At 37.2% G+C, this 25,722-nt stretch overlaps 1 protein-coding gene across 5 annotated transcripts in view; it reads left to right on the plus strand.

Moving 5' to 3' along the window:
• The first annotated feature begins 262 nt into the window (after window positions 1-262).
• LOC124211042 (WD repeat-containing protein 47) overlaps window positions 263-25,722 on the plus strand; it is a 105,000-nt gene continuing 79,540 nt past the window's right edge. The window contains exon 1 of one of the 5 annotated variants that reach the window (XM_046609682.2): window positions 263-421. Coding sequence is in view for 4 of the 5 variants with exons in the window: in XM_046609680.1 (XP_046465636.1) it covers window positions 10,148-10,212 (65 nt within the window). In the remaining variant the exon portion in view is untranslated. Of the gene's footprint in view, window positions 422-9,995; window positions 10,213-21,067; window positions 21,206-25,722 lie in introns of those variants that run through there. The other 4 variants (XM_046609680.1, XM_046609678.1, XM_046609681.2 and 1 more) reach the window with 4 other exon arrangements.

Genomic DNA, 25,722 nt, shown 5'->3' on the forward strand with positions numbered 1-25,722 from the left:
TACTCTTGAAACGAGGCTGTTTAATTTTTTTTCCATTATTTATCGTACAACTAATAAAAGCAGATAAAGGTGTTATTCGAAGAAATGTTTAAATTGTAAATTTTGCGTTCCGAATGTTTGAATAATAGGAGACGAAATGACGAATCGAATTCTCCGTGAATTCTCCGGATCAAACCACTACGCTCTGTCGGCGGCCGGCTGAAAGAGCCAATAAAATCGCAGCGTCAACGGGAAAGCAGCCTCATTCAGTTTGCGACAGTCGCGCGAAGCTGGCCGCAAATCGACGCGGCGATATGATTGATCCAAGATGGCGTCGTGCCGATTGAAGGTGGCGCCGCGTAGCGTCGCAGTGTAAAAATAGTTCCGAAACAAGAGGTTGTGTGTGTGGTGCGATACGGACGGTTTTTCGCTTCGATCAGCGGTAAGTAGCCGCTATTTACTCTATTGCGTAATTTGAGATAAAAAAAGACGATGCAGGCGAGCATTGTCGCGTTAGTTCCGTCGTCAATCAACCGCTCGAAGTCGCGATAATCGTTAAATACGACATCGGGTGTCGTGTGTGCGAGTCTCCCACGCACATTCGGTCACATACCAACCCTGCCGTCGCCGCTGTCAATGAGTTTCGTTGGCTCTGTTTATTTATAACGCGATACTAACAGCGTCCGCATTTAATGATATTTTAGAAAAAACTTGTACCATTCTCCCCTCGGCTTTGGTCATATGTTTCTTCCGAAAAGCCAACCGCTCTTTATTCCTTTCGTACGCGCAGTGGATTTATTATCCCCCGTTGGTCCCCGCTTCGCGACTGTTTCTGCATCGCCTCGCATCAATCAAAACATTAACGTGAGCGACTATCATTCAAACCTGTTTATTTATTCGACAAGGAATTCGCTCGCACAGCCGAAACCTTCCTCGTACAGTTCTCAAATCTTCATCGCGTCGTAATCCTTAATGTGATCTTCGTTAACGCTCCGAATAACCATCATCACCTGTTTGATATTAGTAGCATTACGTAGAGATTCCGCGAACGGTTCTTCGTCGATGATTGAAGTATTAATTCATACCTGTTTTTGCGTATAATATCCTCACCGGTTAAACGTTTGCCAATTTGTTTTAATACCGTTACTCGAAATATGCTCAATACCGTACGTCGGATTATTAGTAAAATCGGCCTTGGGTGGTGTCGTTCGGTAAGTCGAGTTACTTATCAATTTCCCATTTATTTACGTTCGTTGATCAAACTCTGTATAATGTGCAACATATCTACGAAGCCAGACATTTTTGTAGGCGCCAGGAAAAACGGCGGTGTGTCACGTATCAAGTCGGACGAAATTAGACATTACGGCGGGGTAATTGGAGTGAAAATTCCTAGAAGTACCGAGAGAACTCGACGGGAGTCGAAATTGGTTTCCGTTACGGTTCCAGGTTTTTAACTCCAAAGGGTTCGCGTTGTGACGGAACGGGAATGAAACACGTGCGTAGAAGCACCAGCAGCAGCAGCAGCACGAGACAAACGCACGCGGCTTTCGTTGCACGTTAACATCGCGGCTTTTCGTCCCGCGGATACGAAGAGTGTTGAGAAAAAAAAGAAAAAAAAAAAAAAAAATAAGGAAAGGAAAAGGAGGCAAAGTCACGCCGGGAAAAATAAAGAAAACCGTTGAAACACGCAAACTGTTTCACGTTCTTCGGGGTGGTGATTATTTCTGAACATCGCTGCTTTGGAACAACGCCCTTTTCAATACTCGCAAGCCTTTCCGTCAAAGGCTTCGAGCTTTCCTCGCACGTAATCGGTCCTCACCGCATGCACTTAGCTTCTGGCTCGTAGGCTGCAACCTTTACGATCTTAACAGATGTCGGCTTGTTATTATAAAGTGTTGTCGAGCGGAGGAGCGGCTGATGTTTGAGAGAGAGAGAGAGAGGAACGCGAAACCTGACAAAAAGATGCAATCGCTACGTTTGACGATGATAAGATCGGGCTACGTGGCGATGTTTTAACCAAGCCGCAGATAAGAGTATGAAGGAATAAAGAGAAGTGCGGATATTACAGGAGAGAAGAGGAATTTTTGCGGTCGTGATCGAGCATTTTTTCTCTCTTTATTTTTTATTCTTTGCAATTTCGCAAAAGGCTTCTTGTTGTTATATTCCCGAATAGATAATTAATTGTGGATGGGGAACGCATCGCGACGCATCAAAATGTCTAAAATATACGAGCAGAGGACTAATGAATCATCGTATAAATTTACAATATTACATGTCAAATGGGAAAATTCAGGGATCGTAAGGAAAAACTTTTTTCCATTTACAAATCCTTTTCAAACTTCAGATATGCTTCGTAGATTCGGTTAAGCTAACTTTCGGAAATGGTATTGTTAAATTTACAATTATTCGTATGAAACGAAGAAATACTACGTGTTTATTAGATCTAAATTTATATATTCAAGGTGTACAAATTCTGGAGGTTTTAGTCATAAATGTTGCCCAACATTCAGGGATTTCTTAATTTTTTTAACGCCAAAAGTCAGGGAATTTTATTTAAGCTAAATTGTCGTCATCCTGTTTTATGAAAACGTTGTTCAGGCACGGTTTTGAATTTGTTTTTTTTTTTTTTCTCTTCGCTTATAACGGATCCGAGGAAAATCGTCGATTTGGAATGACTAAATTTGTCTGATGTAAATTAGTCAGTTCTTACACATATTGTATTTATTTTCTCTGTATGGGAGAGGAAATTAATAGATAAATTCAAATTACTACTTACACAATGCGTACACGAGTCCATAATTTTCAATTCTAAATGTCAACCTATGATCGATTATCCCTGCTGCAGTTTCGGCTGTCGCCTGGAGAGTTAAGATCTTATAATCGACTCTATGATAAAAAAAAGAAGAAGACTGATCGTACCAGAATTATAAGACCGAAAAAGGCGACGTATAGTGTATACATTGCCAAAACGAATTCTTACCCATCTATATCGAATTATTCATGAATTCCTTATACAAACCGAGTCCGAGTACCGCTAACTCGTAACGTGCGTAAGCTGTTTATTTTTCTCAACTGCTGTAACATCATCACACTAACTGTAATAAAAAATTTCAACTCACAGCCCGCGATTTTCAACGTCGCGTGCAGTGTAGCATAATTATCCACGTGACAAGGAATGCTAGAATTTATCTGTATTCTGCCGAACGAATTCCATTACAAAATTGGTGTTTAAGCTTTCAGTGGGAAGAAAACATTTGTTCCGAACCGTAGTTAATTCTTGAAAAGTTATTTGCCAAATTTTATTTTCATTCTTTACCCTCTTGCAAGTTCCGTGCATCAACGTTATATACAAAGTTTTGCGCAAACTTCCGCGTACCGGTGCCCATAAAAAATTAGATAAATTAGCCACGGCGATGGTTTAATTAGTAATTCGTAATTAAATACAGCTGCAATTACGTCTTCCGTCGTTTAATTGGATCAGACGGGGTTACACACCGTGCAAAGCAAAAGGTGCCTCGTCGTACAGAAACGACTGTCCCCTTTCTGATGGCGGTATAATAATGATCGTAAGATGTGCCCGCATAAGTGAATAAAGAGTAATTCATTTACTAAAGTGTAGCTGATTTGAATTTCACCGCGTACTTCGATGCAAAAAAAATTATACGGACAACATGTTGGATCCGCCATCTTGAATTTTGAATATCCGATTTCAGATTCATTATCACCTACCTGGAAAACTTCTAATTTATGTAAAACACGCATACGTGTAGAGTGGTAACCTTGTCGTAAATGAATTGTACCTTCAATTTTCACCATTTATTTCAATCAATCTGTTTCTAACAAAAACAATTCCCATTACATGGCGATAATCACTCTCGAGTATCGAAAACCTGTTAGTACGCTGTCAGAAATGGTAAAAAAAAAAACAACCGCAAAGAAATATTTTTTCAAAGTTCTCTGGATATAGAAAAATGGATGTAAAATTGTTGGTACGAATGCTTACCACTACGGGTAAATGGGTTAAAACTCAATGTCGAAGCTGACGATGCTGACTAAGCGTAAAAAGTCGACACGTGAAACTGAACAGCTTTTATATCGTTATCAGCTGTCGTAGTCGAGGATGAGGAGGCAATGCGCCGCCTGATGCTGCTGCTGCTGTAGTTTAGTTGCTGCACTTGATTAATAGGCGTGCTATCGGCCACGTCAAGACGTCTATTAGACGCAGTCTCGCATCGTTGGCAAGTGGCACACTCCGCGGCTCAAAGTGCACTTTGCATTCCTTACTGATATATCCTGTTATTCTTATTCCATCTTATCACCTGATGAAAATCTTTTTTTTTTTTATTTTTTTTTTTTTTTATCAATATTCAATTCTAAAATATCGTTCCAAATGACGAAAAAACAACGCTGTCAAAGCTCGAGCGCTCAATATTAATACTTGGAAATGTATCATGGCGATTTTCTGTTTCCCATTATTTTTTTAAACTTGGAAATTTTGTCAACCCGTTATTGTACCGATAATACCAGAAGGTATTTTTGTAGGAAATTGAACGGTCTACAAAAAAGGTCTGTTACGATTTTATGACGAATCTGCTCTTTCGAACGTTAATTAAGGTCAAATGTCAAGAAAGGACGACGTTGACGATTTATGAAATTCCAAATTTGAAAAAAAAAAAAAAAAAACATTAGTCAATATTTTTGATACAGTCTAATACACGTTTACATATATCTAAATATTTGCATAGAAACTTTTATTTTTCAGTATCTCTGCATCTCTATATAATATAATATGATCGTAGAACGCGAATTGATCTACCGTGACAAGAATAAATAAGAAGAAAAAGAGCAAACCGTTTGCAATTTCCTTCCGATGAAGATTTTGTCCGGTTGTTAATACAGTCAGTCGGAATTTCGACGCGAACTCTTCAGAATCAAACTGCAATCGTAATTCTATTATCGCAGACGATTGCCGGGCAGGCAGGTTGAATCATCGATTCCCATCATATTCTCTCTCACCTAACCATGCAACCCCTCCATTCGTAGACTCGAGCAGGCGAAATATAATCTCGGAACGAAGCTTATCGTTCCATTTCTCTCTGCATCTCGCAATATATCTCGCATCTCGGTGATTCGTTTCTATTTTATCTTTGTCTCTCGCCTCGTTTCTTCTTCCCCCTCCAATCTCCGGCACGTTTATGTCCGTGTAATGGTTCGGGAATAGATGGATAGTTTTCTCCCTTCTCTTCATCTCCGGTGTCGGTGATTGGCACGTCACTTCGTCAATATCAAACGAGTGAAATAGTTTATTTATAGGATAAGAGAGAAAGTGGGTATCAGTTATCATTCATCACCCGGGCTGACCTGAAAGTGATTATCAAGTGAATTTGAATTCCATCCTTTTTTCTTCTTCTTGTTCTTCGATATGGAAATAGAAAAAAAAAAAAAAAAAAAAAAAAAAACGCCGACAAGCCAATTTAACAAATCCGTTCATGCGTAAAAGAAAAACAGTTGCGAGTCAGTGTCTTTTCTAGACAGCCTGCGTAATTGTTATACGTGATTGAAAGTGTGTAATAATCTTGTAACCGATGGCGAATGAGTTACAGTAATGAAACATCTAGTCGTGGGTGTGCAGTTAACGCGATCCAGCTGCACAGAGCCGCTTGGCAAATTCATATCTTTAATCTCTAGTCACACTCTGAATGCCCTGCATCAATCCGTTAGCATTTAAATGCCTACTTCTTTTTTATGGAAATTTCATCAAATCTAAATGTATAACCATTTAGGATAGATGGATATATTGTACCGTACACTCTTCCTTGTAGGTAAATTAATTAACCCATGGCTCAGCTTCTTAATTCCAAATTTGGAATCTCTCGCATTTTGCGCTCGTTTTCTCATCCGGGAAGATTTTCTCGCAGATTGAGCCTAATCTCGATTCGTTCTTTTTTCTTTCTCCCAAGAGGACGTCAAAAAATTTATACATCTTTTTTTTTTTTTGACTTCTTAACAGAAAAAAGTCCCAGGTTTCAGATGAAAAACTCGAAAGATAGACAAACTTTGGCGGTGCTTGAAAAATAGCGTTTTTTTTTTTTTTTTTTTTTTTTTTTTTTTTTTTTTTTTTTTTTTTTTCTGCCGAAAAACGTGTCTTTGAGATCGATTTTGACATATTCGGTAAGGTGAGAATTTTTCACGTAAGATATCTATTTTTTCAGAATATCTTTCATCCCGATAACGGTAAGAAAACCTCGATTAGGTCGAAACGATGATATAAACTTTGATGTGGCATTTCTCGCGAACGGTAAGTCCGAAAAGATTGAAACTTGGTGAAATTTTTAATCTCAGTAGTAGTCCACACTAAGCTGAAAAAAATTTCATTCTTTATTACCGAAAATAGTTAAGGACCGAGCGGTAACCGGAATTAAAAATTTCTCCCAGTGTACAAGTTGTAAAAATTTCAGGCAAATCGATTTTTTGACGTCCCTTTCATTTGTTTATAATTGATGAACTGGCTCGTGTACATCGCCGGTTTTAATCCGTGAATCTACGAACATCTTTCTAACTGGACGATCAACAGGTATCGGCAAAGCGCCTTTCGATTCTCTGTATTATATTATAACACTTGCCTAGAACGCGTTTCGCGGCGCACTTGACCGCCTGACATCATTTACTATGTACATATAATATACCACTTATAATAAACCGTCCGGCATGCACCGTCTAATGTGCAACGCTTTCACGTTTTGCATTTAATTATTTCAAGTCGGATAGTTGAAGCCGATTTGTTTTCTTTCCTTTCTTTCGTTCGTTAATTTTTTTTTTTTTTTTTTTTTATTATTGCCGAATCTTTTATATATTCAATTATACCACATGCTCGGACAATTCGTACATTATTACAACATCTTGCGACACTTTGATATTTTTTTTTCACGCCGCTTAAGATAAATTAGAAGAATCCGGAAGAAACCTAACAAGGCCAGGGTTAATCACGTTTGGCGGATAACGTGCAACGGTGAATATGGGACGTATAAATTTACCGCTTTTATAACGTTTCTACTCAATTTTATAACGTATGTCATATTTACGGTGAGAAAAAACAGGATTTGTGAGTTTCGGCTGCATATATTTATATATATATGTATATATATACACACACACACAATATCCAGCATATTCTTTTTTGTTTTTTAACATATTATTTTCCAATTAACTAAAAGGAATATAAAATTTTCTCAGTAGGTCACAATTATCAATCAATCGTATAATATAGGTAAAAGTAGCCATATATCAATATTTTGATCATGTTTTTTTTTTTCAGTACGTTTTATTCTACTTTAAATAATTATCCTCGTAATTTTCATGCGATTCTTAATTTCGCTACGAATTTTATGAATTAGGTAACGTGGAGTTTTCGAATTTTGAAAAATTTACACCACTGCAACGGATCTGATATCCGCAAGCAAGTGGAAACACATTCGTTCTTTGTCCAGTTACAACTACCATAATATATTATACTGTGTTTACCAACAGACGTCGTGAGCTTTACGGTTTCAAATAACACTGACGTTTCGGTCTCACTCGTGAATGCAGACTAAACATTTCTTCGGAACGATGTATGAGATACACGTGTAACGTAACACGACAGAATTTTACAAAGAAAATAAAAATTTATATGTACAATTGACTCGTTGAATTCAATTAAATATACTAATAATTATAAATTTTACTACTATCAGACCACGTGATACAATTTTTTCTTAGAAATTGATATCTTTGATAATACATACAAGGACTGTCTAACTTATTGTTTATCATTTCATATATGCAAGAATCTTGATATTGGCGATTTTCTATAATTTAGCTTTTCAAGCTTTTCAAGCTTTTTATTATATTTATACATTGTATATTTCGTAATTTTGAATACATATTTATCCGGGCTCTACTTATAATATTGATCGATACCTGTGGTATTTTATATATTACCGTGCCAATCGAACATTTCGATTATATTCGGCGTTTAAAGCGAATTGGTTAATCAATTAGGAAATCGATTAGCAGTGCAACGCTATCATCATTATTTCTGTCCCACTTGGTCAACGATAAGTTTCATTACAATTACCGTCTCGAAATGAGTTTCATTTTGTTTATTTTTATCCCAATCGACAACGGGTAATCAATTTAAACTCATTGTCCGGTTAAACAGCAAATACTTTATACAACAAAGCAATAAAATTATACAAACGGGAAACGTAAACAAGGAGTTGACCAGTCTTAAAAAACGTCGAAGTATCCGTTCGTCACGTAGAACGTAACAAGTGCAACGGTGCATCTTGGATGGTACACGCACCTGTAACGTTAAGGAGGTGAACGTGATGCTGAATTACGATTGAGCCAGAACTCTGGTTGGCCCGAGGACAGATAGTACAGTGGAAACAGCCGTCAGTGCCGGACGTAGCGTCGGTCGCGTCGTCTGCTAGGAAGACGATCTTTCTCCACTTATTTCGAGCCGCTCCTTGATTACGTCCGGTTCTCCAACGGTTTTTAAACATACGAATTATCGGTCGAAAAGAGCAGTAGCCGATGGGATAGATCGATCAGCGTCATCGTTAAGAGTCGAAAAGTTAGCGAATCGGGAAGAATAAGTTGCGTATGCGCGAGTGTTCGAGTGATTTGAAGACAGATCAATAGACGGAGAGAAAAAGAGAGAGAGAGAGAGAGAGAGAGAGAGAGAAAAGTAGTGAAAATTGGAAGAACAAGAGGTTAAATCGAACGGAGCGACGGTGTTGGAACTCTTTGATGGATGGATACTCGATGACGTAGAGGTTTCTTTACGTTACGCGAGATCGGTTCTTACTACTACTGACCTTACGCAAAACGGTATACGCTTGTTTGCGTTTACGAGTGTGCGGGTGTGTAGAAGATTTCAACGTGTGCCGGCATGTGAATAAACAAACAGGTTGGGTCATTGAGCACTAGAGACACACCGGCAGTGGTCTTGCCTTTGGTGCGTTGTGTAAAGCGCACATTTTGCGTGTTGAATCGGTAAACTTTGGAGAGCAGAAGCCGAGACTCATTTCGAATTAGCATCTATTTTACACCTGCTGTTTTAGTAACGGTTACCGCTTACTCTTTCGGATATCGTTACTTATTTTCTTTCGTTTTATCGATGAGTCGAAACGAACGTTCGATCTCGTTGGATAATGGTCAGGGTTGGAATGATACACGTTTGGCAATAAATGTTTCGGAAAACGTCGTGCGGAAAATAAAATTCATTGCTTAATAATGCGTCTTTCCAACCCTGATCGTCGTCCATAACGAAATCAAATGTTCTGAAAATGATATCTGAAACGCGTATATCGCATTTACTTGGAACAGGGTGTTTAGCTGTAAGGGAAATTTTGAAAACCGGGAATTGACAGGGAATTCGGTCACGTCTACTGGAATTCTTGTGTTTTTTTTTTTCTCAGTAGTTTAGGATTCTTTGAAATTTAGATAACTACTCTTTTTGTCGGTGCAAGTATCGAGAAATATAGTTTTTGGAGGAATTTTTGAGAGCTGATATATCGATGCTTGGCTTTATGAAAAATATAAACAGTTACTAGTAACAGTTGATAATCTTACAAGATCGATGTTTCTACCTCTAATGTTTTGAAGGAATGGCTAATTCCAATCCTCCGATAGTTTCCCAAGATTGAAGTGTTTATTGATGTATTCGGTCATTGAGTTTAAGAAAAATCGGACTATTTTAACATACGACGGAGGAATCTGATGTGTAAAATTTAACTAATTTCTTGTGAAAAAAAGTGAGTTTGTTAGTAAATTTGTGTTGAAACGAATCCTGAGAAAATGTTTATTTTCGTTTGGAAAATCGGGAAATGTCAGGGAATTTGACATGTCATTGGCGCTGGACACCCTGATTGAATTACACCTTAATCGGTAGGTATTCTTTTCTCTCTCTCTCTCTCTATCTCGATCTCGAAATTGTCTCAGCATCGTAAACAAAAGGGGTGAACGTGAACTGAAACATAAAGACTGTTATTAAACAAGAAGTCACGGTGCCGGTGGAGGAGGTCTTTCTTCTTCACGTGCGGTGAGATATTTGTTCGTTCATTGACAGTTACATATATACAGTGAAAATTTGAACTTGATATGGAAAGCACAGTTCGTTACAATGGTGGTTGCGACCTCTTCGACGGTCGCCTTGGCTGAGGATTTAACAAAGGACACTCTCGGAAGGTATGATGGATCATTATAATCAATCCATGGTTATCATCCCTCGTACGTAACTCGTCTCATCTTACACGCTTTACAATTGGACATCAATTCCCGTGGGTTAATTGTGCGACGATACGAAGGTTCAACTACTTGCGGCTAATGCGCGTTTAATTACCGTGTCTCATTTATATATCGCGGTGCGGATGACCGAGCGATGGTGTTTTGTGTACTATACATTATTACACATGTTAACTCTTGGCATATATTCACGCTACACGGAACAGCTAGATACGGCAAAGTGAACTCGAGTTTCTGCATTCTTACGGTGCAGGATGCTCAAAGTTGCTACTCGTTTACTACACTCGAGGTTGAACTTGCTTTTACCTTACGTATATAATATGAACTTTTCCATATCCAGGTTAACTTCATCAGCAGCTTTACTCTGTACGTGTAACTGGAGTGAAAATCTTCCGTACTGTTAATCCGTGCTATCGGGTCTGTAACTTCGTCACCTCGAGGAATAGTTACGCAATTTACGAATGAAAAAATCAAACCTGTTTTGTCTGTATCGAAATCATTCGTTCGATCCTCGACGATCTTTTATGAACATCGAAATTTCACGTTTATACGATTTTTCGTACACTGAGTGAAATTTTTAGTTCCGCTTACACTATTTTCATTTTTTACCACAATCGAAAAATTTAGTTTTCTAGCTGTTACAGGAAAGTCTAGTATCCGTTACTATTCTTTCTCGTTACGATCGCTGTTGCTATATTTTCTTGCAACTGTTGCGAAAATTTAACGCTCGTGCTCGTAATTCCAACAATATTCAAACAGTTTATTTAACGATACCTGTTTTACTCAATTTTTCTGGTTACTGTACAACAAATGAAATTTTTCTCAGTGTCGTAACCAAACGTTGAGAGAAGAAAATCACTGTTTTCTTATATTTACAACGATTTTGAAGGAACTAGGATCGCAAATCGTGACAATATTTTGTTTTATGAATGGCGTGCCGAATTTCAAACAGTTCCAAAAATTACGAAACAACGGTTTTTCCTCACCACGAATCGTTGTTACCATAACGTTCCGAAACATTGAAGTAAAAAATCGTTATTTCCCACCTCTAGATTAACCGAAGAAGTTGAACTCACAAATTCTGAGTTTGTAGATCGTGTATTTGACGGTTTGCTAAATTTCAAGCAATCCCAAAGTTGCAAAACACCGATCTCTTCTACCCATGCATCGTTACCAACTTCGACAAGATGGTTTCTGGTAACATCATACGAATTTCAACTCAGTATATCGATATCGATATAGATTCGCCTCTGACACGGGAACACATGACGAACACCGGTATTCAGTCATCGGTGCGTTTCAGGAAGTCAAGGTTCAAGTTGTGACGTCTCCGTTCGTCGATCTTCTTTGTCGGTATGCAGAAGCCCGCACACATCCGATGTCTCAGTCAAGTTACGTTGCTGCAACGGAGGGCCGATTAACGGTATCGTAGTTCGCGGTATACGCCGACCAGTTCTTCTTGGTCTTCTTCGTCGCGGTTACGCGGTGACCTTCGAGTGACCTCGGTGACCTTCGCGTTTCCATTAGCATAGGACCCAGTCTCCGCGTCACGGGATTCATGGAAACATGGATCCGACCACCGTAATATCGCGTGTCGTTGGTTCACCTGTGCTTACTGTACTCCATACAGGTGTATGCGCAATATTGTTACATTATCCATGTATTGGCGTTTCGCGTGGTTTAATTAGTACGCGGACTGTATGGGAGTGCTTTATTTACCCACATCGCGCCTATGGCTCTTCCCGTTTCCGTAAAACGCACGTATCTCATCCTATAACCTGACCTAGCGTATGCGTAGGTACGAGAAGGAAGGTTCCAGGTACCTACGTACAACAACCTGTGGCTTATATTTCGAACGCATAATTTCCCCCTCACAACCGGTTGCTGCTGAACCTCGTATATGGATGCAGCAGCTATGTTCACGAGGATGAAGTTGGTTACGTTACTGTAGCAAATGCGTGCTTAGGAGAACTCGTTACTTCGATACTTTACGATCATCTGAAGTTTGATAAATCGTGATGAACTAATAGTGATCGTATTTCTAACAATTAACTCCTTCAAAGTCGTTCAGAAATTACACGGTAACGATTTTTTCCCCGAGTTACCAACTTCGACCGAGTCTATATTCGGGTCCTTAAATGTCCTTAAATACTGGAATTATTTTGGAACACAGAAATTGCTTCTCAAGTTCCGGAGTACTTTGATTTATCCTGGAAATGTTGATGCGATATGTATATTTTTTTTTATCGAAAACAGCGATATTTTATTTATTATACTTTACCTTGAACGACTTAAATCTTAGATTTGTATATAAACTGCCGTATTAATTTTTTTATTCAACACCAAACCAAGTTATCGTATTGTTGAACATTTATTACTAAAAGGAAATTAAGGCACTGAAATTTTTTTAATTTCTTGAGATCCCAGCACATGTATTGCAGTCTATGAACGAGGCTGAAAACTTTCGGTGGTAATTAACATCTTCGACCAATCGTCGAGAAAACGTGTAGGATCTACGTATAAACCTTAAAAGTGGGAAAATTCTTGTGGAGGATTTGCAATTTTTCGAATAGGATGGAATCGAGGAAACGCGGAAGAAGGCGCGCAAATGACTCAGCCAATTACGCCAACCATTTCCAATTTCAACCTTCTTCGTTCGCTCGAACGCGTCGTTACTATACCGGGTGTTTACATACCACTGTGCGCGTGTGTTTGTGCTTAACACTATACGGTACCCTAGGTTGTATACCACGTTTCTTCAGGGTTAAATGGAAACGGAATAAAGAAAACAAAAACAACCGGGGGGGGGGCAAAAAAAATCAAAAATTGCACGAGAATAGGAAGAAGGAACGGAAAGATTGACCGACGTTTACCGCAGCTGTAACTTTAACGCATATTTGTGTCTGTGTGCGTTAGTTGCGCGTGTGAATGCAACAGTTTCTGCCGCAGAATGTGTGCGTGTTATTTTTTTTTAATTTTTTTTTTTTCGTCACTAATTCCGCATTGCACACGGTAGTTTCCTCAGAGATTGACATACGCGGTATGTTTACAACGCATACGGATGTATATTGTTATATATATATGTATAACACATATATTTATATACCCATGTAAGCGGGTTTTCAACGACGTATAATTTATGACAAATATCTTCATGCCTTGCCGCACGCATTTGCATCGGTCGTAGTCTCGACGTCGATGCAATTATCCTCATTATGCTAAATATTTGCCGGTTTACCTGGTTTTATTATTTTTTATTAATTTATTTTATCACACGCGTTTTATGCTCCGACGATCAGACCAACGTATTTCATTATAAGCTTGTTATATCGAATGCAAGTCATTTATATTCTCTCGTTATCTCGTGCAGTTTAATTATATTATACGATTCTTACTTACGTAGGTATATTTACGAAGTAAATGAAAACTCCAGGGGATGTATGTCGAGAAGATGAAATTTGGCAAATTTGTTTGGATTCGATTTATTCGGGAATATGTATTATGCGTGTAGTAAAATATTAATTATTCAAAACAAAAAAAAAAAAAAGAATAAAAAAGAAAACCGCTTATCATATTTTAATTGTTTATAAAACGTTGAATCGTCTGTTAATTATTCACCCTTCAACACGTAGAGTTCAATTAAACGAACACGCATTGCATTATCTACACATGGATTTCGAAAGTACGTATATTGTATAGGTATTCATAGAATAATTTTATACAGTATTTCAATATCTTTAAACATTAAGGTCAATTTTATCTAAATGCTTTTGTTTGAGTAAAGAAATAATTTTTGGACGATTTTGAAATGTTTTTCGGCACGTTTCAGAAATTGATTATTTTTTCTCGCAATGTGAAAAATAATTTTAAAAAATAAATAGCGGTAATCGATTTTGCAGAAAATTTTCCCCTGAATTTCTTATACTTAACAATTATTTAATATTCAGTGATATATTTCGAGAAAATCGTAACAAACGATAATCAAGATCCTAAACTATGCACATATAGTTTACAAAAAAGCGAATGGTTAACTCTCAAAACTTTTTTTTAGGATACTTTAATTGGAAATTATACTTTCTGGGCGCATATTTTTCGCCTTTTTGATTTCTTTCCTCGTCAGTGAATATTGTCAGCCAAATTAATGGATATACGAGTATATATATATATATATATAACCTGGCGTACGTGTTTGGAAATTTTTATGCCGCGGCTTTCCGTCTGTCCCCGAATTATCAGCCGACAGACAGGCACCCCGATGTTTTATTCAATTTTACCGTTTTAAACTCAACCGCGTGTTGGTTTAAATACGTATAACATAATTTTTTTTTTTTTTTTTTTCTTACGTCGTCTCCTTCGACTCGCGTCGTTCCTTTTTTCACCGACGCTAATTACGCAAGTTCGTTCTGCAGGGTTTGGATTGGGGTTAATTAACAAACAACGGCGAATTAAATTTCTCTCTTGTAAATTATTCCAACAGCGTTACTTCGTTGTTTATTTTATTTTATTTTTTTTTCTCTTTTTCTAATGTTTAAAACCAAACAGCAGAGATTACATACCGCGGAAGTGACACAGGTTTACGTATTACATGTATAAACGAGAAGAAATTCGAGCGATGCAATTTTTTTTTTCCGTCACAAAGAATCGAAGAAGTTTTTGATGAATTTTTCCAACGGATTTTAAAATTGAATAACTTGCAGAAGATATTTATTGTCAATTATTCAATCGCGCTTTGTTCGTGTTTGGTTTTTTTGTTCAAAGTCTGCAGCAGCGAAACGGAAACGGACGCGGCTGTTGGTAATAACATGTAAATTTATCGGGTTATCCTGCAGGAGTCACGAGGTTCTTGGATTATATTGAGAGGCATGTCAAGCCGTTGGGAAGGGCTTAAAATCAAGGACTGTACACAGTACCAGGGATCGATAATAAACCGGAGATGGAAAAGCCTGAAAGCTCGAATCCGTGCCTGTATGCGGCATAATGACATACCTGCGTTTACTACGATATTCAAATTAGCCAAATTTTTAAGAAATTGAACCATTCTGTTTTACCAAAAATCGTAATTCCGCGATTTAGAATCGTTTCAAATTGATTATTATATTTTTAACAAGCGAAGCGTAGTCAGATTTTTAATATTAAACCTCTTTAAAGTCGTTCTAAACTTTCAAAACGATCATTTTAGTTTCGATATTTCGTGACATTAACGTTAATAACATCGATCTGGTAAATTTCGATGACAAATGTACGTACACCTTTTTTTTCCGCTAATTTATTTACGTGTTTTTTTTTATCTTCGTGCACTGTTACCGACTTAATATATGCACTATACACACACCATTAACCTTACATGTGTGTGTGTGTGTGTGTGTGTGTGTGTGTGTGTGTGTGTGTGTGTGTGTGTGTATATATCGCATCCTATAATTAAATTACTTTCCAACTCTCCCGGCTATTATTTTAACAACCATGCTAATATGCCGCGAATAATGATGAACACACGATGGACGCGTAAATGTCAAGCTACTTTTCCTCCGAGCCTAATTATTCACTCGAGTCTCCGTGATTATATTAAACAACTTTTATCCAATTTTACACATCTGCTATTCTTCTCCCGATACCTTCGAATTTCATTCGAAGTTTGATGCAATAAATTATCAAGCTTTGTAACTTATCAATGACGATGAAAGTTTTGAAAGAAAAGGACAATAAATTTCTGAAAAACGAAAAATTTGTACACTTTTCTTATTTTTTTTTTTTAAATAAATACTCTACTCGTTCGTAATCCAGACTACGAAGGTACTGATAAGGACAAAATACAGAGTCCAGTGTTTCTTCTTTTTAGCACATTGATCGTGAGTAGTTACGTAAATGAAAGAAATTGAGGAAAAAAAAAAAAGAAAGGAAGAAAAGACGGATCAGTCGGCTATTCAGCCAGATTTGATCAGCGGGTTGCCTACTTTCTCTTCTTCTACTTTTTCTTCTTCTTCTTTTTCTTCTTCTTCTTCTTTGCGCCGAACTTGTTTCCCTCTTCTAGATTACGCGCTTTATATATACATTAACTCAAAGCTCCCTGGGAATTTCGAAAAGGTGTGTTCGTTATACGAGTATCAACGTCTCGAGTCGTAAAAGAATCATATATTTAGTGGGAAAAATGAGAAATCAGTCGGTAATCATCATGTATTACGTACTAATTATGTACAATATATAAATATATTTAAAGGCGTAAATTCACCTGCGCTTCGTTAATTATACAAGAAGCCTTTACGGTTTTATCCTCTATCGTCTCTTTATCTTTATCTTAAAACAAAAAATGTTCTGCCTGGGTGAATTTTTATTTTCTTTTCTTTTTTTTTTCTTTTTTTTCTTAAATTTTTTTCATCTTAGTCTCACGTCTTCGTGTGTAAGAAATTGATAAAAAAAAAAAAAAACACCGTGTCTCAAATCTTCTCCGCAGTTCAAGTTTGTCTTCTCTCCGTATGTGTATAATCAATATCAACGTCATGGATTATATATGGATATGGATAGACCGACGCACGTTTTACCTGCTGAACATTCACGGCCTGTAATTGGAAAGCTATTTTCATTCCATGTCCGAAACTTTGATGTATAACGTTCAAACCACGGTATGTACTAGTGTAATGTCGAATCGCGTGCATGACATTGAGACTATAATCTGTATGGGGCATTCCATGACATTTCAATGATAATTCTACGTCGATGCATCGGATTGGCTTTAGAATTATTTTTTTTTTACGAAAGAATATATGACGAAAAATGCAATGGCAATTTTTTTTTCACATATTTTCGACTCGGCGTGCCTTGAAGTATGATTTAGAAACTTGAAAGCAATACGCCACTTTTACAAAATCTGAAAGAATTCAGAAAAATCTTACAAAAGGTAAAAAAAAATTTTGACACACGTTAGAAAATCGAGATTTCGTAACTTGAAAAGATGAATAAAAAAAAAAAAAAATTGAAAGAAAAAAAAATATCACCATTATTGGATTGCAAATTATTCAAGTGTCAAATATTTTATTATATTCTATAAGATACTTTTTTTTTTTTCAAATTTTTAAATCGTACTTTAGATACGCTGGGTCGAAAAATTCTGAAGAAAAATTACTATTGCGTTTTAGTCGTGTAATTTCATACAAAAAATTATAAATCAAATCTGAAACATCGACGTAGAATCTTGATGGAAATGTCATGGAATGCCCCATATGTATACGCTATGTACGGTTTCTACACGAACATATTAATACACGGCAAACTTGGCATTTGGACAGATCGCATCGCGTGCAAAGTTGATCCCGATTATGTGCAAGGAAGTTGCTTCGAATTTCAAATCTAGATTGCGAAATATTTATAACCAAACGCGTGTCTGAAAATTAAGGCTGCCGATATACCGAACAGTTCTTTTTATTTATCCTTCATTTCGATCTTCTGAATAATTTTTGGATCGATTTCATTTCTCTGGAAGATAATTCTGGAAATTAAGCAAACGTATTTCGAACAGTTTTTAAAGGGAAATTCCATGGGAACCCGACCAACGTCCGACTCTCACCATTTACGATTTTGTTTTACAAAAAAAATTTCTGCAATTGTCCCAACTCTGAAACAGTACCCTCAATTTTTCCATACTTTTTATTCTACCGCTCAATTATTTATGAATATCGATATTGATTTTTGAAATGGACCTCATGTAATACGCTCATAAAATTCTCAGAAACTGTATTTTCTATTCCGAATATTTCAAGATCGGCTCCACGACGAGTAGATTTTTTTTCCATTTTTATCACCACTTGCAATTTTTTTTTTTTTTGTCGGTCGATCAAAAAATCGCTTCACCAGTACGACAATTTCACAAAACCTTTACTTTTCACTTGGAATATCTCTAGACAGTCTCCATTGCGGAGCGATTTTTGAATTCTCATACCGTTGAAAAAAATGTTTTAAACCACCAAAAATATGATTGAAAGTGCGTTTAAAAAATGGAATGACAAAAATCGAGCCATCATGGCTTCCGCTCTTGAAATCTATGGAATGGAAAGTACAGTTTTTGAAAATATTTCGAGCATTTCAAATGAGGTACTTTTTGAAATAAATTTCGATATTCGTAAATAATTTAACGGTTGGATAAAAAAATATGGAAAAACTTCAAGGTACCGTTTCGGAGTTGGGACAATTGCAGAGACTTTTTGTTTTTATCCAATATCAGAAATGGCGAGGATCAGACGTTAGTCGGGTTTGCATGGAATTTCCCATATGTGCGTTTGAAAATATATATATATATATATATTCATCTACTCGTAAAGTTGTAAAGTGCGATTCAACCGCGTCGCTGCCGACGCTCCCTCAGCCCGCAAATCCTTTCTTTGCCACTCGAACTCACACTCGGCTCTTTTGAATGGAACACACCTTCAGCTGCCGAGGTTCTCTACCCTCTCTGTGTACCCGCGTATTATACAAGACGACTCGCGATTTTCTCAGAGAGGCTATTTTTACGCGTAGTGCGTGTATGCAGCTGCGGGCGCGATTTGGAAAAAAAAGAAAAAAAAAAAAAAAAATTTGGCTAATACTAGTAATAATAAAATCGTCAACTCGATAGAAATCATTTGATGATGTAAAATTTTGGAAAAAATTATTTGCCGACATCTTGAAAACCCGGAAATATCGGGAGATTTTTAATTTGGTCGTGGAAGAAACTAAGAATGTCAGTTTTCTATAATGGTTATTAAAAATGATTGTTTCAGGTAACGAGTTTATTTTTTCTCGTCAAGAAAACAAGTTGGCAAGCCAATAACTGATTTTTTTTTTTTTTTTTTGTAACGTATATAATGTTTTTATTCAATTCGAATTTAATTTTTATCGAATATAGAGTTAACAAAACGGAACGATTTTGGTTTTAGTAACTTTACTGGAACAGGGAAAATTTCTGGAGAAAACTAGGGGGTTTTGTTTTTTCCCGCAATTTGTGGCCACCCTGAACAAACCGCAAAGAAATCGAGCGAAATATGTATTTGAAACTTGGCAAGTTATTACAGGATAAGCAAAATATGAAAAGATGTTTGAACGCTTGTTAAATATGAAGAAAAGATTTATACCCTGAACTTTGATAATTCAGAAGAGTCTGCATTGTCTGACCAACAATGAATTCATATTTGAAAGGCTTGCGAATTGTTATTCACGAGAACGGTGAATGGAGTGGTAGAAGAAGAGGGTTTTTATTGCTGACGTCATCGAATTCTTTACACACACGCGTGTATTCTATAGTCGTATTAGATGCATGCCTCGAATCTCTATCAAGTTCTCGCATCGATTCGGTCCTCTGACTCATCGCGGAGGGTGAGAGAGAGAGAGAGAGAGAGAGAGAGAGAGAGAGAGAGAGAGAGAGAGAGAGAGAGAGAGAGAGAGAGAGAGAGAGAGAGAGAGAGAGAGAGAGAGAGAGAGAGAGAGAGAGAGAGAGAGAGAGAAGAAAACTAAAAGAAAAGAAAGAGAGAGAGAGAGAGAGAGAACCGCGACAAGGGGCAGCGAAGGTACGACGTGTGGGGGTGCATGGGGATTTTATGGGGATGTGTTGGCCGCCGAACTGAGCTACGCGCACTCGCACAAATTCGCGAAAAGTTACGTGCCAGAGAGGAGATTTTCTCCTTTGGTTAGTTCGCCTCGCGACATCACGCGTGAAACTCTGCCGATTTCACGTGGATTAAATTCTCCGTGCGATACCGACGTCATGGGATTAATCGTGAAAATATTGAAAAGCAAGTGAAAAGAGACTCCGCTCGGTCTGTGAATTATTTCATACCTAAATGCATCCGTGCGATGTCGATCGTTGTATGGATCGCTTGCTTCTAATCGATCGGGAGGAAAATGACCCTGGGTTTTTTTTTGGTTGCTGGCGTGTCACACAGATTCGAGAGTCGTGATTTAACAACTGATTGTCTGTGACATGTACCATGTTTGATTAATTGAGGGGAGATTTGCATTTTTTTTTTTTTTTTTACAAACACTCGTGCCACCTCTTAATGGGATCGTATCGATTCTGGATCTAAAACAATTTTTCGTGGTCGAAGACCGTTTATTTTTATGAGTCTGCGTACTGCGACTCTTTGAGAATTTAAACTTTGAATGCGGTTTTCTTCACTTTTGGTGTTTCAAACTTGCGCGCAAGGTTTCTCCTACGGTTTCCGAACGATTCACCCGAAACTTTTACAAGTTGGTTTTTATTCAAAGTATTTCTCACGCATTGTCATAGGATTTTGCCAAAATTGTCAGCTGGAAGTGAGATGCCCTAAATTTGATGTTGAAGAACGGTTCATTTTTTGTCATTATTCTAAAAAATGATATATTTTCTTTCAAAATGAAGATATTGAAAAAATCCTACGACTATTTTTTTGGCATTCGCGAGTAGATTATGCCAGGAAAGTTCGCATTCTATGCTACAAATATTAAGCGAGAAACCTTGCGCGCAATGAATTTTCGCCTTTTTACGCTCTATTAAAATTGCACACTGTGCATCACCCTGATAAATTTAAATGAGGATCTAATGAAGGCTAATTTACTTTGAAAACGACACAACAAATGCACACCTAAGACCTCTAATATTTTTTTTAAACTTTTCCTGCATTAGAAAAAAATTGATTCAAATACCCAGTAATTTCCTGAAATTTCTGCAAATGCCCCCCTCGATTATCGCGTTATCTTTGATACCATCTTGACGAGTTTCTATTCACGGTCACACGCATATCTCACCGGCAACCAGAATCGTCTCCATTATTCTGAAAGGTGAAAGGAATACTTGTTCACACCTTGTTCATTTATCATATTATACAAAAATCCGTGATACAAACGAACAGTTTACGTCATCGTTTCATTACATGGACTCTTCTTCTCCCCGTTATAACATTAGACGGACATCTGCAACGGCTGCTAAAAAGAAGAAGTAAATTTACTCTATATTATTATTATATTATTATTATTTTTCAACATGTTCACCTTTACCAAAATCTATAGCTCGCTGAATGAAACTTAATTGCGAGCAATTTGTGTTATTATTATATAGTTACAGGCAAAGACACTTTTTTTCAGACAAGTCGATCAGTTTATCAACAATGTTCAGTCAGCGTTGAAGAGTTATTCAGTTATTATACGTCGATCTGCAGAATGGAATTCAAACTCCGAAGAAACTGATAGGAATTGGCAGCGAAATGAAAAAGTTTTGTAAAAAAAACCCGTTTTTCGAATTCCGACAGACGTTCGAAAACGTAAAAATTCGTTAAAATCGAAAACAGTTATTTGCGAACGGAAACGATACTCTTCCTATATCGCCAAAGGTGATGAAAGGTAAAGAAAAATAAAAAAAAATAAATAAATAAAAGAATAATCGTCGGAGCGGTGAAAATTTATAGCTTCGTGAATGTGATCGTCGTTTAATACAAGATCGTCGAACTTTAGCAGCTGTGAAACGTTATGGGATTCAAAGATAAGACATCGGGCTAAGGGTTTCCCGGCTTGTTGACTCTGTCAATAACTCGTCATCTGGCTGCTTCGATATGCGGCGGCGTTGTGACAAACGATAACTCAAATACCGGATCCTCAGTTCAAACAGTCTGCGTTGAGGCAGGACATTCGTGATAAAAAAAAAAAAATAATAATAAAAAAAAAATAAAACCATTCCATTTCGTTACGACTGGCTTGTTCCTCGATGCGGTTACGATATGATTCACGGTACAATTTTCGCGTCAACGGTACACGGTCGACGAGATTATTGAAGAACAACCATTTTTATTGTCAGTCGAGATCTTACGCTTTGTGCTCCAAGTTTTAGACAATAATTATTAGTTGGCGTGGGAAGGTGCGAGGAAGGAGGCTGAAAACTATCGCCTCTGCACTTCCCACACTGTGGTAATTCACTATCGAATAGGCTGACTGAGCTGAATGAGCGTTATTGGGTTTGGATTGGCTAACTGTTCGAAGGTGTTTAGATTTTATGTATACAGGTATCAGGCTGAAGTTAGTAACGTAAGAAAAAATTGTTATTGAACGATTTTAGGATTACTTTTAAAAGAAGTTGGCTTTTCAAAATAAGAGTACGTCTCGTTTATCGCGGTTTGCCAAATTTTTCTAGTTACTGTAAGAAATGAAAATTTTCTCAGTGTAAAGGTGCGAATTAGCCATTGTTTCATAACGTTACTAATTTTATCATCATAAAGAAGGAAACTTGTTGGGCAAGCATTGGAACGGTTTGACAAACTTTGGGGTTTAATTTTGACGAGGCTGAAGACAGCAGCCAAACTTAGCGGTCAAACGTTCCAACGTTCCAACGTTCGTTCGAATAAGTTAGCGAAGTCCGAAATTTAAATTTTTTGACACACCCTGAACCCCTGATACTTTTATGGAAGTATAAGGATAAAACTGACCCACGTTATTTCGTTCCCAAAAAGTTTAAAACGTTTGGCTGTTAGCTTCAGCTTCGCTTACTTTTATCCTCTGGTTTACCGTACTTGCCAAATTACTCCGGACTAGAACAAGAGATTTTAAGTCGAATAACACGCGGATGCGATCCGATCTATAAACATGACGGTATAGTTAGGTTGTAGGAATTTACTGTATATAATATTGGTACTATACTCTCGTCTCAACTTAACATGTGTACATACGTATGTGTAAGGTATATTTGCGCGTAGGCGAAGCTGTTTTGCGCAGTATTTTGCGTCACATGGTTTCAGCAATGTGGAGCTTGATTAAACCGTTTGCCAACTTTTATGACATCGCGTCGGTTTGTCGAGTAAATCGTCCGTGGTCGAGTCAGTTTGATGCGAATCAAACTGATTGAAATTAATGCGGTCTCTCATCCTTTTAGCTCGTACGTCGGAACTTCTGGATTGTATTTCATTAGTACTGTAAGCTTTTGTCGCTTGTTTTATTGTAATCTTGAACAAATGATGATTGAATTTTTACTTTGCACAGCATCTCGGTCGCCTCTTTCTGTCGGCTTGTCTTATTATAGATTTGGGTGGCCCGTTGAGCAGGCCAAGAATTCCATCTGTCACAGCAAATAGAAGACCTCGATTATTAAATCAATTCTTTATCTTGTAATTCTTCTTCGCGATGACGAAGGCGTGGTCAAAACAGCTTTAAATCGATAAAAATTCGTACACCTTCGCACATCCGCAGATTTTAAATTTGCCTTCAGTCAGTTCTTTCAAATTGTAATTGTTACACTTGTATAGGTTTCATTTCGCTCGCGCGAAAGAGAAATTAACACATGCACACTGACGATGAGAAAATTGTTTATTTACTGTTAAAAAACGTATATTTTGTTCGATCGATAGAAATTTATTAACAGTTAACGACTCGTATTTGACTCATTTAAAATTTGATAAAAATAACGCCACTTTTATTTCACCATATTCAAATATACGTTTGTTAACAGTGAATGAAATATTTTTCTCAGTCCAAAAGCTACCGTTAATTTTCTCCTTATGCAAATCCTTTTCCGCAGATAAGAGATCAGTCGACACGTGGTTACCTGTAGGTTTCTTTCTTTTTTTTTTTTTTTTTTTGTACCGTTAAATTCATTCACACGTGCCTTGAAAAATAAGATCTGTTTTCCATTTGTGTAACACAGGTCTGCGACGAAATCCTCTTCCATGAAAAAAATAAAAAATAATAAAATATAGATACGAAGGTTTTAGTGTGCCAAATTTATATCTGCTTTCCATTTTTTGCTGATGTGACGTGATTTTTTTTTTGTTTATTATCGTTAAAAATTCGGAATTAGTTATATATTATTTTTGAATTTACACCACTTTCTATTTAAATACTAGGACATACTAAAAATAGTTCGAATTTGTAGAAAGAACCTACAAAATAACTAGAATTATACTAGTAGATGGATTTTCTGACTATTTTAATGGTTAAACTTTCCAACATCATAAGTTTTGTTTTTTTAACACAAATATTGTTGCTATGATCAGTGTTTAATTATAATTTGTAAGCAAAAATAACGTTGGAAATAGATTTTTTTTTTTTTACCGACCAGTGTAATTTGCGTTTGAAACCGTGTATAATATTGTTATGAAATAATTGCTTTTGAAATTTGATTCGTTATCGTTAGATTCGTCATGCGCGATGGGATTGACGAATAACACAGTCAGCCTTGGCAAAACATACGCCGCGCATATATCCGCTTGTTGAAAATCGAAATTGAAACCTCGGTGTATATTGGAGTTGAAATTGAAATTGAAATTGGAATTGAAATTGGGATCGTGTTGTTGGATGCAGGGGGAAATCACGTTGCTCGGTCCACACCGCAATTCTTTTCGTGTATTTTCATCTTCTCTTTTCACTTGCAGCATGATTCTTGCGTATGCCTGTAGATCGTTTTGAAACTGCAGGGTGTGAACCATGTATATCTATAGGCACGGTTCCTGTATTTGCGGAAGCGATTTTTTTTTTTGCGGAGAAAGGCAATTTTCGAAAGTGGGTTTTCCCTCGTCCTCGTTGGAAAGAAAGAGAAAGACTACGCTGGTTTCGTTGACGGATCTACCGTCTCGGTAAATATAACTCCGAACCATTCCGCCCACGTATATTTCGACGATAACGAAGAAATATTTTCTTTCTATTCATCTCACACGCGAATTTCGTTTATCTTTTCCTGTGAGGCGATTCGGAAAACCGTCGAGAGAACAAGAAGCAAAAAAAAAAAAAAAGAAAAAAAGGAAACGGAAACGGAAATGCCTGCTTGGCAAAAATCTCAGTCGAAGGAAGAAAACTGCCGACGACGACGACGACACGAAAAGCGAAACATTCCGCCTGTTTTTTGTTTGTTTTTTCGCTTCTCTGACATTTTCTGTCCGAGGTAATCTGCCCTCGTAGTATGATAGACTTTTTTTTTTTTTTTTTTTTTTTTTTTTCGGGAGGAAATGAAAACGACGAGCGGAAATATAAATGAGTAAAGAAATAAATGAGAAACAGTGATGAAACACGAGTCGTCACGCCTTAATGCGTTTCACGGATTAAAAGCGAATTCCGTCGGATGAATTTTTCTTACCGCTTCTGCTTTTAACTCAAGTCATGCACCGAGAGATTTTTATCTCGATAAATGCAGCTGCGCGGAAAATCAAAAAAAGCAAAATTAAAGCGGCGAGGGAGCTTTTTTTCCCTAAGATTCATCATCCTTGAGCAAACTTATGTATATATACCTCGTGAATGTATCTCGCGATTCTTAAGACGGTTCGTGAATGCTTTCATTACCGGAGTTAATGGCTCCTTTGCTCTTCGTCGTCGCGAGAAGGAAAAAATAAAAACGTCCGAAGGGTTTTCAGACTTTTTCTTACTGTACAGAAAACAAGAATCAGGCTGTCGGATCATTCCGCTTTTCAAGTTTATAAAATACCCGTGAATTTGTCGCTTAAACTTCCTCTGGAATTCCAACGCAAAAATTTTATCTAATTG

Source organism: Neodiprion pinetum, chromosome 2 (assembly GCF_021155775.2).
Source record: "Neodiprion pinetum isolate iyNeoPine1 chromosome 2, iyNeoPine1.2, whole genome shotgun sequence".
Classification (NCBI taxonomy): Eukaryota; Metazoa; Arthropoda; class Insecta; order Hymenoptera; family Diprionidae; genus Neodiprion; species Neodiprion pinetum.